At 60.7% G+C, this 13,685-nt stretch overlaps 1 protein-coding gene across 6 annotated transcripts in view; it reads left to right on the top strand.

Annotated features, from left to right (window-relative positions):
• Positions 1-13,685, top strand: part of OSBPL5 (oxysterol binding protein like 5) — a 39,983-nt gene that overhangs the window by 6,761 nt on the left and 19,537 nt on the right. For 2 of the 6 annotated variants that reach the window (XM_024748978.1, XM_024748977.1), the window contains exons 2-7: positions 4,565-4,721; positions 5,979-6,061; positions 10,490-10,570; positions 10,751-10,942; positions 12,053-12,256; positions 13,566-13,650. In XM_024748978.1, the coding sequence (XP_024604746.1) occupies positions 4,586-4,721; positions 5,979-6,061; positions 10,490-10,570; positions 10,751-10,942; positions 12,053-12,256; positions 13,566-13,650 (781 nt within the window). In that variant the 5' untranslated portion in view covers positions 4,565-4,585. The other 4 variants (XM_024748979.1, XM_024748980.1, XM_024748982.1 and 1 more) reach the window with 4 other exon arrangements.

Here is a 13,685-nt window from a genome sequence, read left to right as displayed (position 1 = left end):
GGCTTGTCCCCAGGGGCACGTGTGCCTCCAGGGCTGGGATTCCTGCTTGCTGGGTGGGCCGCGAGGGCTCCGGCAGCAAACCACAGCCCACCGTCCCCCAGAGGTGCCACCATCGCCAGGGCCTGCAGGAAGCTGACCACACCTGCGCCCTCAACCCTGCAGGTCAGCATGGGAAACGCTGCCACGCCTTCCCAAGCCCCGAGGCTGGCTTGGTCTTGGGTCTGAGCAGGGGCTGCAGCGGCTTCCCTGCTGAGCTCCAGGCCTGCAAAGCCCTCCCCCGAGGCTCGGCCAGGACTGGGCAATCCCAGGCCACAGACCTTCTCCCCAGCTGCCGCCCCTCTTCCTGATTCCTGAGCTCCCCCTTAGGGGGCCCGGGAGCCTCTGGGCTGGGGGCCCCCTCTTGCTGAAACACCCAAGGCTCCCACACAGGGATGTCAGGGCCCCTCACGCTCAGGCCCCCTCATGTGCTGTGTCGGGGTGCCCTTGGGCTCCTTCCTCCAGACCCTGCGGTGTCCCCTCAGACACCTGGACTTCATGATAATGAGGGCCTGGTGAAGCCACAGCAGCCTCACTTCTGGCAGCGGGGGAAGAATTTAGGCAACTGTAGGCCGAGGGCGAGCTGTGTACGGGCAAGCATCACCCCAGTAACCAAGGGTAACGGAGGGGTGTTACTGTGGTCGGGGCACAGGCCAGCTGTCAGAGGTTGGGGAGGCCAGTGAGGGCAAGGCACATGGCGGCCCGAGATGTCTCAGGCGGGCAGAATCCAGGCTCCAAGGGCCCAGGGCTGGGCCCAGAGAGAGCGTGCCCTGAGCCCTTGGGCAGCTGGAGCCCAGGCCGGGACAGAGGGAGAGAGCTGCCTGCCGCGGGTGTGGTCCCTGGTTGCTGGCTCAGCCTGGGAGTCTATTTCCTCATCCGCCTCCCTCCCTCCTCCCTCCATCCTCACGGGTCTGTGCTCCCTGGGCTACGAGCCTTCAGCTTTCCCTGCGAGGTGCAGAGCATCAGACAAGGTCATGGTCAGCCCAGCATCGGGTTGACGGTCCTCCCAGCTTGGAGCCTCCAAGGGTCCGCAGACCCGCCAGGTGCCAGATTCCTCCTGCCTCCTGCCAGTGCCTGGAGGGCAGGGCCTCAGTCCTTGGCTGCACCAGACATGGCAGGAGGCCTGGGACAGGAACCTCACCAGGGTTACCGTGAAAATCGGCCCCCAAGCTGACGCTGGCCAGAGGTTCCTCCCCTAACCCGCAGAGGAGGGACGAAGCCCAGGGACATTTGCTCTGCTGCCTTCATTCACCCCAGGCTCTGGGGTCCACAAGCCCTGGAGCGGAGTGGCGCCCACGCCCGCTGCAAGTCCCTGCTCCCGGCCCTGGGGAGACTCAGCAAACGGGAGGGACAGTGCTGTCCCCTTTCCTGGAACTTGCACCCTGGGGTGGAAGAAATTTGACACAGAAGAAGGAATGTAGGAGCAACAGTCCAGCAACTTGGACTGTTCCACGGAGATGTGGCATTGTGCGAGACAGGGGGGTGGCAACCTTCTGGGAAGGGACATTTGAGCGGAGAGTGGAATTTGAGAAGGACCCAGCCACACGGACGGACGGAGATGTGGGCGAGGGCGTTCGGGGCGGGGGGGGGGACGTCAGAGCAGAGGCCCCAGTGGGCACGGGCTTAGCATGTTCAAAGAACATAACGGGGGCCAGTGTGTCTGGGGCAAGTGGGTGACAGAGCCAGGCAGGGAATGAGGTGGGAGGAGCGGGCAGGGGTCCTGACGGCCTGGAAAACAGGGACAAGGAGACAGAGGCCGGACTGTGTTCTAAACGCGGTGTGGAGCCTCTGGCGAGAGGGGCCCTGGATTTAGCTCTGAAATGAACGAAGCAGCATCTCCCCCTCCTTGACCCCAAACGAGATCATAGACAGCAGCCAGGGGTGGGCATTGGGAAGGCCGAGGGGCCGCGTGTACACCCTGAGGCCTTGCCGAAGGAGAGGGGCCACCTCGCTGTCCGAGTGGGTCAGAGGGGGGCCTTTGGGGGCTCACGCCTGCTCTGGGGTGTCAGGACACAGAGGGGGTATCCACGGGTGCACGCCGGCACTGCACTCGGATCTGTGGGGGTCTGTTCTGGACCAGCTGTTCAGCCATTTGGATGTCACCTCTGATGTATCTGATTATTGGGCAAATAGGAAGGAAGGGGGGAAGGGAAATCAAGCTGCTCTGCTGACGGGAGAGATTCACGGAGGAGGGAGGGAAGAGAGTTTGGACGGATGGATGGATGGATCGATGGATTCATGGATCCATGGATGGTTAAATGATTGGATGTTTGGATGGATGGATGGGTGGCTAGGAGGTTAGATGGACGGACAGATAGGCAGGTGGGAAGATGGGTGGCTGGCTAGCTGGATGGATGGATGGAAAGGAGGGAGGGAAGGTGGAAGGGAGGATGGTGTATATGAGCAGATGGTGGGGCTCACAGACTAATGAGTCCCACTGGCCGCTGGTGGTTAGCTGTGCTGGGGGAGAAGAAAGGCAGCCAGTGACCTCTGTGCCCTCCCCACCCTGCCCTGGTAGAGCCGGGGTGCATGGCCAGATGGGGGAGCTGAGATCTGTGGGCAGGAGCCCCTCTCCGTGCCCCAAGTTTGCAAGACTCAACCCCTAAGAGACAGGCAGCTCCAGGTGAGGAAGGCCTACCTGTGTCATCCCTCATCACGCGTCCTGGGGCCTCCAGGGCAAGAGCAGGTCTGACTCACCTTGGGTGCCAGCCAGCTGCTTGGAAGATCTCAGCTACATGAGTAAGACGGCGGCGGACCTCCTCTCAGGTGCTGGCTCCCTGGCCTGAGACACATCTGGGGAGTCAGTGAGTGAGCACTGAGACTGCAAGCAGGGGCTGGGCTTCCAGACTCCTGCCCTCTCCTCCCCCACAGTGGGTTTGCTAGAAGCTAAGCTGAACTGGTGAGAGGGGGGGACTCGGGCCAGGACTGAGAATCAGCCTACTTGACTCAAGCACAGCCGTTGCCAATTAATAACTGTGCGACCTGGGGCCCCAAATCCCAACCTCTCTGAAACCAGTTTCCCCCTCTGTGAAATGGCAGAGGTAACAAGCTTAGCCGGATGACACGGTAGTGATTAGGAAGGGTAGGGCCCCTGGGCCCACTGCAGCCTTGGAGCACCCCCACTCTGACCCCTGAGCAGGGAACACAGAGGAGTTTCCGGGGCTGCCGACGGAACCCTGGGCCACCCTGCCCACTCCTGAAGCCCTGCCCGGGTCCACTCGCCCACCTGTCACAGCAGGAAAGGCTCTGTGTTTCTGCTGCCCCGCCCAGGAAGGCCCAGGGCCAGGGGAGAAAGCGGGAACTTTGTCCTGGGCTTGGCAGGAGGCCACCGGCCCACCCGGGAGGCAGCAGGAGGCACCCCTGGGCCTTTAGAAATCGGTCACTGGGCCTTTATGCAGCACGTCCTCAGGGAGTGGAAAGAACCCAGGATTCCGAGCCAGAGTTCCTGCTCTGCCAACATCTACGAGGCCGTGACCACAAGGCTAGGCCATCAGCTCTTGGAGCCATGATTTTCTCATCCATAAAATGGGCTGACGTCGGTGGCGGCGTGCCGTCCACTGGGAACTGCTTGCCCCAGCCCCACTCGGGGCGGGGCTGCAAAGGGGCAGGAGACAGAGGGAGCTGCCTCTTTCCTAACCTGGGCAGACCGGGGCAGTGGCAGGGCTTGGGAGGGCACGGCAGGCACCTGAAGGACTGGCCGTCGGGCTCCCCCGGGGGCCGCTGCTTCTTTTGGGACCGGACACTGGTTTGGGCAGTGCTGTGGAGCAGGAAGGTGACGTCTCGGGCGGAGCGTGGATTCGGGTGCACCTCACCGTAAGCACGCCTGCACTTCCTCTCCGAGTTAAGGCGCTTTGGGTGCAGGTATCAGAAACCCAGCAGGGAGCTGAAGCCGGGGAGGGCAGGAGGCGGGGTCTCGAGGCGTCCTTAGGTGGGATGGGCAGGCCAGGTTCAGGGACGGCCCCAGCCTCATGCCAGCTCCCCCGAGGGCTCTGTGGCCGCCTGTCTGGCCCGCCTGCGTCCCCCTCTCTGGGAAGCTCTTGGCCCCCTCCCCTGCGTGCACCAGTCGCTGTCTTCCCACCACGGAGCTCCATCCCCTAGCGGGGGAAGTCTGGTGGCCCGGCATGGGTCAGGGGCCCACCTCAGCTCCACTTCACCGTGTCCAAGGTCCTACAGAGCCGACTTAGTGCCGGGCCTGCGGGGCAGGGGGTCCTGCCACAGCTGTGACAGCCAAACTTCCAGCGGGGCCGGTCCGGGCCTGGCTTCTGCCATGGGCCCTGGAAAGCCTGAGCTTGGCCGTGCAGCCTTCCCTGGGTGACCCGCAGGCCCCTCGGGCCCTCGTCCCATTTCTGAGACGTCCCCTGAGTGGGGACCTGACTGTAAGACACGGTGGCCCCGGCCACTCGGCCCTGGCTCTCTGGCGGGTCTCTGGTCCCCTTGCCAGGGCGGGTGGAGGATGCCCCCTCCAGGCCCCAGGCTGCCCCAGCCTCGGCGTGAGGCGTGACCAGTACTCTCCCCTCCTTCCTTCCAGAAGCCCCCCAGCGCCCACGCCATGAAGGAGGAGGCCTTTCTGCGACGACGCTTCTCACTGTGTCCGCCCTCCTCCACCCCTCAGAAAGTCGACCCCCGGAAACTCAGCCGCAACCTGCTCTTGGGTGGAGAGAATGAGCTCGACCCTCTGGGTCCAGGTCAGCGTCCACATGGGAACCCGGTCACCTGGCACGTGGGCCACGGGTGGGGACAGCTGCCGAGCCTAGGCCCTCCTCAGCTTCGAAGCCCAGCTGTGTGGCCTCAGGCAGGTCCCTTTCCCTCTCTGTTCTGTCTGGGTTGGGGAGGGAGGGCGTCGGCCTTGCTGTGCTCACACCCCAGCCCCTGGTGCCTCCCGGTCAGGAAGGCTCTCCCCTAGTCATTGCTTCTCCACTTCCTGCAAGGACCTGGCAATAAACCACCAGCCACAGGGAGCGGGCAGGAGTGGCCCGTCAGGCGGCCTCAGGCCTCCTCTGAGACCATGGCCTCTTCTTCCTGGCCATGAACCTGAGCTTTAGAAACCCACTTCAAAACAAACGAAGCTATATGGAATCTAAAAAAAAAAAATGGTTCTGAAGAACCTAGGGGCAGGACAGGAATAAAGATGCAGATGTAAAGAATGGACTTGAGGACACGGGGAGGGGGAAGGGTAAGCTGGGACAAAGTGAGAGAGTGGCATGGACATATATACATTACCAAATGTAAAATAGCTAGCTAGTGGGAAGCAGCCTCATGGCACAGGGAGAGCAGCTCAGTGCTTTGTGACCACCTAGAGGGGTGGGATAGGGAGGGTGGGAGGGAGACGCAAAGAGGGAGGAGATATGGGGATGTATGTATACGTATAGCTGATTCACTTTGTTATACAGCAGAAATTAATACACCATTGTAAAGCAATTATACTCCAATAACGATGTTTAAAAAAAAAAAAACGGAGCTGGGCACGGGCAGCCGCTCCCCCCAGGGTCAAATCCAGACACCTCACACCCGCCTCCCTCCCCTCAAGCGAGCTGGAGAGGAAGCGTGCTGGGAGGGGCGCGGGACAGTGTCCGGCCACCTCCCTCCGAGAGCCCAGCACTGGGGAGCAATGGAATTCCAGCCAGCGGATTTGGGGCGTGGGGGGAAGCCAGGCGAGGTCTGGGTACCCTGAACTGAAAACAGGGTTCCTGTCTTACAGACCCCAGAGGGTGTGCCACACCAGCGCCCAGGGCACCCGGGCTTCTCCCAGCGGTGACACCCCCTCATGACGCTGGCTGGTGCTCATTAGCTCTCTGGTCCCGCAGCCACCGCCTGGGCTGGCTTCCTGCCCCACCCAGGCCACCCGTGCCGGTGCCCGTGCCTCGCCTGCCACACACTGGGCAGCAGCGGAGGGGCTGCCCGGCAGCCATGCCCCGGTCCTCATGCCAGCCACTCTCTTGCAGGGAAGGACATGGAGCCCAACAGCCCATCGCCGCCCAGAGATGAAGGGCCCCCGACCCCAGGCTCTGCCACGAAGGTGCCACCGGTAGGAGCCCGGCTGTGGGAGGACCCAAGGCAGGGAGCCTGCCCTGGGGACGATGGGAAGTGGCTGGAGGGAGGGGACAGCAGGGCTGCCAGCCGAACCCACCATTGCCAGCCCTTGGCTTTGAATCAGGGAGGCTGCTGGAGCCGGGGACGGAGTCACAGAGCTTGTGAGTTGTTTATCAAAGCCACCTTCTTGAGTAACACAGGTCGGGGATGCAGGGCCCGGAGGAGGCTGGGGCTGCCAGGGGGCCTCAGGGACAGAAAATCATGGTAAAAGGAGGCCCCGGGCTCTTCTGTCATAGGGAACCCGTCCAGGTGTGAGCGCATCCTCCCTCTGCCTGTGTCTGTGCTGTGCCCTCCACCCGTGTACCCTCTTCAGGGCAACGCCGAGTTCGGGGAAAGGGCACGCGCACACACAGATACACACACAGATACACACACACACACACACACACACACACACACACACACACACCACGTGCTCCCCAGCCCAGCGCCTCTCAGCTGGGGCCCAGCCGTGCACCTCCAGGCAGAAGCTGTGGTCCAGGGAAGGTGTGGGGCCCCAGGTACAGGTGCCAGGTTGTAGACACGCCCTTCCTTCCCCCAAGGGCCTCAGGCCAGGGGAGCCACGGCCCCCGGATTGGAGGCCCCAGTTCTGGCGGTGCGGCTGGGGGGCTGGAGGCACATAGAGGCCAGTTCTCCCCACCCTGGCTGCCCCGTGAGACCCAGAGTGACAACTGCCTGCTCCTCTGGGACCCCACGCCCTCCCCTGTCCAGCAAGGAGTGTGTGGTGGTCCTCCCTGCGTCCACTTCCGGCAGGGAAGAAACCGGACCTTTCGTGGGTCCCCCCTCAGCCAGCGCTTCCCCGCCTCGGTCCCCAGGGCTGCCGGCTGCTGGGAGTGCAGTTGGAGCGCCTGCGTTTGTGTGTGTGGAATTTTTTTAATTAAAATTTTTTTTTAGATTACAGTAAAATACACATAACAAAATGTACCATCCTAACCATTTTTAAGTCTACAGTTTAAGTACATTCACATTATTATGTCACCATCACCGCCATCCACCCCGAGAACTTTTTCATCTTATAAAACTGACAGTCTGTCCCCATTAAACACTCACGTCCCACCCCTTCCCCAGCTCTGGGCCCCGCCGTCCTACTTTCTGTCTCTATCATTGTGACTCCTCTAGGGACCTCCCGTGAGTGGATCACACAGTATTTGTCCTTTTGTGTCTGGCTTATTTCACTCACTATAATGTCCTCATGTTCATCCAGGTTGTAGCTGGGTCAGAATTTTCTTCCTTTTTAAGGCTGAATAATGTTCCACTGTGTGGCTGGACCATACTTTGTTTATTCAGTCATCTGTCTACGGACACGTATATTTTTTTAAGACACAGATTTATTTCATGAAAACATGGTTCTTCCTTCTACAACCCAATAAAACATTAAACCCCATAAAACCACATCAAATGCTATCAGGAACACTTGGTTCAAATTTCAGATTTCACCCATTCAGAAATGATGTCTGGGCATCCTCTCTGGGCAAGGCCCACACCGCTGTAGGTGCTGGGGATGGAGTCGTTGGTAAAACAAAGTCCCTCTCTCCTGGAGCTTATGTTCTAGAGGGAAGACAGGCACCAGACAAAACAAGTAAGGTCTAGAACATGTCAGAGGCTGAGGGAGGAAAGAAAGGACAGCTCTGGACACCCCCAGGTTCTTTTCTTTTTTAACAATTTTTTTAAATGTATTTATTTTTGGCTGCGTTGGGTCTTCGTTGCTGCGCGCGGGCTTTCTCTAGCCGCGGTGAGCGGCGGCTCCTCTTCGCTGCGGTGCGCGGCTTCTCACTGCGGTGGCTTCTCTTGTCGTGGAGCATGGGCTCTAGAGCGCAGGCTCAGTAGTTGTGGCGCACGGGCTTCGTTGCTCCGCGGCATGTGGGATCCTCCCGGACCGGGGCACGAACCCGCGTCCCCTGCATTGGCAGGCGGACTCTTAACCACTGCGCCACCAGGGAAGCTCCCTAAATCACTTTTTTAAAGAAATTTTTAGGTTTTTGGTCAGACTCCCGCGTTCATGGTTCTGAGCAGCGTGTCTCACTCCTGGGGGTGCTGCGTTATCGCCCCACTGTGCCTTGAGGTTCAGTGGCCCTCGAGAACGAGCAGGGGGGTCTGGTGGGCCTTGGCGGGGTCCCCAGCATGGCTCTAGGATGGAGGAGTAATGGCACTGTCTGCAGTGACCCGGCCCGGTGGGGCTTGGGGGGCCCAGGAGCAGAGGGTTGCAGGGCACAGACGCCCCATCCCGTCCACCCCCCAGCCCCGCTGTCCCCAATCGCACCTCTCTCTTCCTCTGTTGCCCCCAACAAGCTCCTTTCAGCCGCATCTGGTGGAAAGCTGGGCGGCAGGGAATTGGCAGAGGGTTCATTCACTCATTCATTCATTCATCCATTCATCCAAGATGCTCACCGAGCTCCCAGCTGCTGGTGCCAAGGGGATGCTGGGATGAAGCCAAGCCCAGTGGAGCTCTCGACAGTAAGCAGAAACGTCTGTGTGGCTGTAATTGCAGGAGATGCTCAGCCGGCCAGGGGTGGCTGGTGTCATCCGGGTCTGATGCCAGCAGGGTGGGCAGAGCCGTCTTCCTCCCGGGGAAGCAGCTCAGCGGGGCCTGAGGAAGGAGCAGGGGTTGCTCAGCAACAGGGAAGAGCATTCAGGCTGGGGGAGCAGCATGTGCTAAGGAAGCTGGGGGCAACAGGCATAAGAATCCCAGCTCCCCGGGAGCCGGAGGATCAGCCCGGCCCCCAGAGGCCTGTCGCCCAGCTCCTTCTCACCACTCCTGCTTCAACACAGAGGATGCTTCCAGAGCAGAGTCCCCCAGGCGCCTCGTCCCATGTCCCTGTCTTCCTGGGATCCCTGCCCGAGTTCAGCCCAAGCTCGGCCCCTCGCGAGCTGTGTGACCTCTGCCAGGTTCTGAGCCTCTCTGTGCCACAGCCTCCTCACCTGCAGGGCGTGGGTAGTAAGAATGCCTGAAGCTGCGCAGGTTCCCGTGCACACACGTGCTCTCCAACCCCCTCTCTCACCCCCTGTTCCCTGGGGGCGGCCTGTCCCTCTGTTCTAACCCCAGCACCCGAGGCCATGCCTGGCACGTAGTGCCGTGGGGACGGCCGGTCCCCGGGACAGTTCCGGCCGCAGCCCTGCCCCTGGCTCTGCAGCCTCGGGGGTCACTGCGCCTCTCTGTGCCTCAGTTTCCTCATCCATCGGGTGGGGGTGGTAACTGGGCCCGCCTCCTGGGTGGTCGTGAGAAGTAGGTGAGCAAAGGCAGTAAAGACCTGAGAGGACCCGGCAACGGCAGAGCGGTCAAGAGCGTTGCCAAGGCTGCTCACCTCGCGCAGGGAGGGAGCTGAGGGCCGTTGGCCTCTGGTCCTCCGGGCCTCCCTCCCTTGCCTAGAGGCTCGGGGTGGAGGCACTCAGCCCAGAGGACGAGCAGGGCAGGCAAATTTCTGCAAAGGACCAGAAAGGGAACGTTTTAAGCTCGGCAGCCACACGAGCTCCATCGCAAGAACTTGCCATGGCCGTTAGAGCCAATGCAGCCACGACAGCAGGCCAACAGTGGGCGCGTCCGGTGGCCACGATCACCTGATTGGTGGATGCGGAAATCTGAATTTCATCATTTTCACATCTCACGTTGATTTTTTTTTCCCCCCATCCCCTTAAAAATGTAAAACCCGGGACTTCCCTGGCGGTCCAGTGGTTAGGACTGTGGGCTTCCACTGCAGGGGGCGTGGGTTCAATCCCCGGTCCGGGAACTAAGATCCCGCAAGCCGCGCAGCATGGCCAAAAAAAACCCAAACAAACTGTAAACCCCATTCTGGCTTCGCAGGCTCCACAGACGCAGGCCCATAGCCTTTAGTCCTGGCTTTTTCTCCCCACTCCCCTACCCCGGCTGCCATTTCCCCGTCTGTTAAAGGACCGAGGCCCCATCCGCTCCCAGATCCCTGGATGCAGCTGCCTGGTGGGCGTGGCTGGCTGCACCTCCTCCCTGCAAGCGTCGGGAGAGGGCCTGGGCGTTGCCCCACCCAGCAGCTGCTGTCAGGGCACTAGGGATGGGGGTCCCCACTGCATACGTGCGCCCTCCCTGACCAGAGGCTGGGCGCCAGGTGATGGCTAAGATGGACGCCTCCTGGGCACCACGGGGAGGGTCATTGCCATGTGCCCAACGCAGGCCCCCAGGGAGGGGGTCCACCGCAGACACGCCCCCGGTGACCCACCCCAGCTCGTGTTCACGTGCCCACCTCCTGAGGCCTGTTCACCCCCTCCCCCGGGGCAGGGAGGGGGAGGGACGCCTTTCTCCCACCTCCTGCTTCCTGCGCCCCGGCACCACCCCTCACCTCCGCACACCTGTCCTCTTCTCCCCTCCCTCCAGCAACCTGAGTCTCTCTTGCAGGCAGAATACAGGCTGTGCAATGGGTCCGACAGGGAATGTGTATCCCCGACAGCCAAGGTCACCAAGAAGGAAGCTCTCAAGGTGGGCCCAGGCCTGGGGAAGGGGCACGGTGTGTCGTTTGTTGGATGAATGGGCACCCCAGCCAGTGAGGCCACACCTCCACCCCAGCCTGCCAAAGGGAGGGGGACAGACCGCACCCTGGCCACCTCCACACCCCCTCTTCCTGTGCTCTCCCTGCCCCCCTCCTCGTCCCCTGGCTAGACGGTGGAGGCCCTCGCGAGTAGAAGGCCCCCCGGGAGGGCCAGCCCAGGGCCTCCTCCCCTGACCCACCTGCGGGTGCCCTGGGCCCAGGCACAGAAGGAGAGCTACCGCCAGGAGAAGAAGCGCGCCACCAAGCAGCTGCTCAGCGCCTTGACAGACCCCAGCGTAGTCATCATGGCCGACAGCCTGAAGGTGAGCACGTGTGTGTGCCAGCGCTGGCCAGGCTCCCTCGGGAGGCCTCCCCCAGGGGCAGTGCAGGGTCACTAGCCACTCGGGAGACGGTTAGGCATGCTGGCTGCTGCAAACTGTATGTGTCCTGGGGCTGCCCTGACAAATGGCCACAAGCTGGTGACTTATGACAACCAAAGATGACCCCCAGGTCCAGAGGCCAAAGTCCAAACTCAAGGTCCTGGCAGCGCCAGGCTCCTTCCCGAGGCTCTAAAGGAGGGTTCTTCCTGCCTCTCCCAGCTTCTGAGGGCCCCGGGCATCCCTGGACTTGTGGCCGCGTCCCTCCAGCCTCTGCTTCTGTGGTCACCTGACCTCCTCCTGTGTCTCTGTGTCCTCTTCTCCTCTTATAAGGACACGGTCATTGGACCAGGGCCCACCCTGCTCCAATGCAGCCTCATCTTCACTTGGTCGCATCTGCAGAAACCCTATTTCTAATTAAGGTGGGGGGTCCTGACCTGCTGGCGGGGGTCCCAGAGTGCCCATAGAGCCCCCTGCTGGGATACAGGAGGGAGGTGAAACTCGGACTTTGGGAGAAAGGACCGGGGTTGTGTTCAGACCTCACTGAGGCAGCGAGAGAGTCCCTCAGCTCCCAAGCTTCGGTTTCCCCCTCCGTACAGAGGGGGTAAAGCTGCCGAATCCCGGGGCTGCCACGAGGGGCAGAGGAGACAAGGGGACCGGGGAGCCTGGGCTTCTACAGAGCCCTGGGCCCGCGTGGCTCCTTTTCTCTGCTCCACAAAATTACGAATAAAAAATTAAGTACAAAAGTGAATATTTAGGATGAGAAAAGAAATGATCACAGGTTTCAAAATCACAAAGCTGACAATTGCAGCAGTCACTTCCGATTCCCAGTTCCCCCCAGGGCCCTGGCAGGGCCTTGAACTTGAGCTCCATGGACTTCACCCGTACATCTGGCTACAGCACCCTCCTTTGGATTCACCATCATTCCGAGTTCCTGTTAAATCCTAAAAGAGAACTCTGCCCGGAGCCCAAAGCCCTGTGTATCCGCCCCGCCCCCAGCCGTCCAGATGCCCCTGGGTCCCGGGCAGGCATGGACGGCAGCGCCCCTCCCCCCAGATCCGCGGGACCCTGAAGAGTTGGACCAAACTGTGGTGCGTGCTGAAGCCGGGGGTGCTGCTCATCTACAAGACGCCCAAGGTGGGCCAGTGGGTGGGTACGGTCCTGCTGCACTGCTGCGAGCTCATTGAGAGGCCCTCTAAGAAGGACGGCTTCTGCTTCAAGCTCTTCCACCCACTGGACCAGTCCGTCTGGGCCGTGAAGGTACTGCAGTGCGAGCCCTGGGGCTTGGGAGGGCCAGGCAAGGAGAGAGCCCCCGGGGGCAGGTGGCTGTGTGGGAGGAGAGCACAGATGGGCAGTCAGGAGGCTCCTCCTGGGGCCCCAGCGGCACGGAGTCCAGAAATGGGCTGACAGTTCCAAGGGTTAAGTCACTCAGTGGCCAGGGGATCAGATGTGGTCACTGGAGGTTGGGGGCGCTCAGGGCCTGGGGGCCCCATGGGATGAGATCACACCTCGAGCTGTGTCCAGAGGCTGAGGAACGCGGCCATGTGAGGGCAGCTGCTCTGAACCCAGACCTCACCCTCATAACCTGGGGGCTGCCCAGCCCAGGACCAAAGGGGGTCAGGTTGCCAAGTGAAATCCTGAATGCCCAGTTAAATTTGGATTTCAGGGGAAGATCAGAAAGTTTTTTTAGGGACTTTCCTGGTGGTCCAGTGGTAAAGAATCCGCCTTCCAATGCAGGGGACGCGGGTTCAGTCCCTGGTCAGGGAACTAAGATCCCCCATGCCGGCAGGGCAACCAAGCCCGTGTGCCACAGCTACCGAGCTCACGTGCCTCAACTAGAGAGCCCCCATGCCACAAACTACAGAGCCCACGCGCCCTGGAGCCTGCGCGCCACAACTAGAGAAGGGAAAACCCGCACGCCACAACTAGAGAGAAGCCCGCGCGCTGCAATGAAAGATCCCGCGTGCCTCACGAAGATCGTGCCTGCCACAACTAAGACCTGACGCAACCAAAAATATTAAAATAAATAAATCTTTTTTTAAAAAAAGTTTTTTTAGGATAAGTATGTCCCAAAAAGAAATGAAATTGAGATATTTGTAGTGAGGTGGATGGACCTAGAGTCTGTCGTACAGAGTGAGGTAAGTCAGAAAGAGAAAAACAAATACCGTACGCTAACGCATATATATGGAATCTAAAAAAAAAAAAACTCTGTCCCAAATATTTCACGGGGTATACTTACACTGTGTATGTAATTTTTCTGAGATTCAGATTTAACTGGGTGTCCTGGATCTGCACCTGCTGATTCTGGCCACCCTAAAGTGGGGGGGCTCAGAGCTGGAAAGCCAAGGGTGGGACCACCAGCTAAGAAGGGGGACCGAGCACCCCGCCCGTTCACCTCTCTTGCCGCCTGCCACATCTGCGTGGTCAGGTGCCTGACCCCTGCCTAGGGGTCCTGAGGCCCCGGAAGCATCCACGCGTGTCTGAGTGGGGGTCCACGTGACCGCACAACCTGTGTTTCCACCCATCCCCGGCCCATCCCTTGGGTGACGCCGGGTCTCTGCCTCTCCAGGGCCCCAAAGGTGAGAGCGTGGGCTCCATCACACAGCCCCTCCCCAGCAGCTACCTGATCTTCAGGGCCGCCTCCGAGTCAGACGGTGAGTACCTTCCTGCCCTGCTGGTCTCCACGGTG

This window comes from Neophocaena asiaeorientalis, unplaced genomic scaffold (assembly GCF_003031525.2).
Source record: "Neophocaena asiaeorientalis asiaeorientalis breed wild unplaced genomic scaffold, Neophocaena_asiaeorientalis_V1.1 scaffold43, whole genome shotgun sequence".
NCBI lineage: Eukaryota > Metazoa > Chordata > Mammalia > Artiodactyla > Phocoenidae > Neophocaena > Neophocaena asiaeorientalis.
Note: the sequence above shows the minus strand (reverse complement) of the source record. Positions and strands in the feature narration are given on the sequence as shown.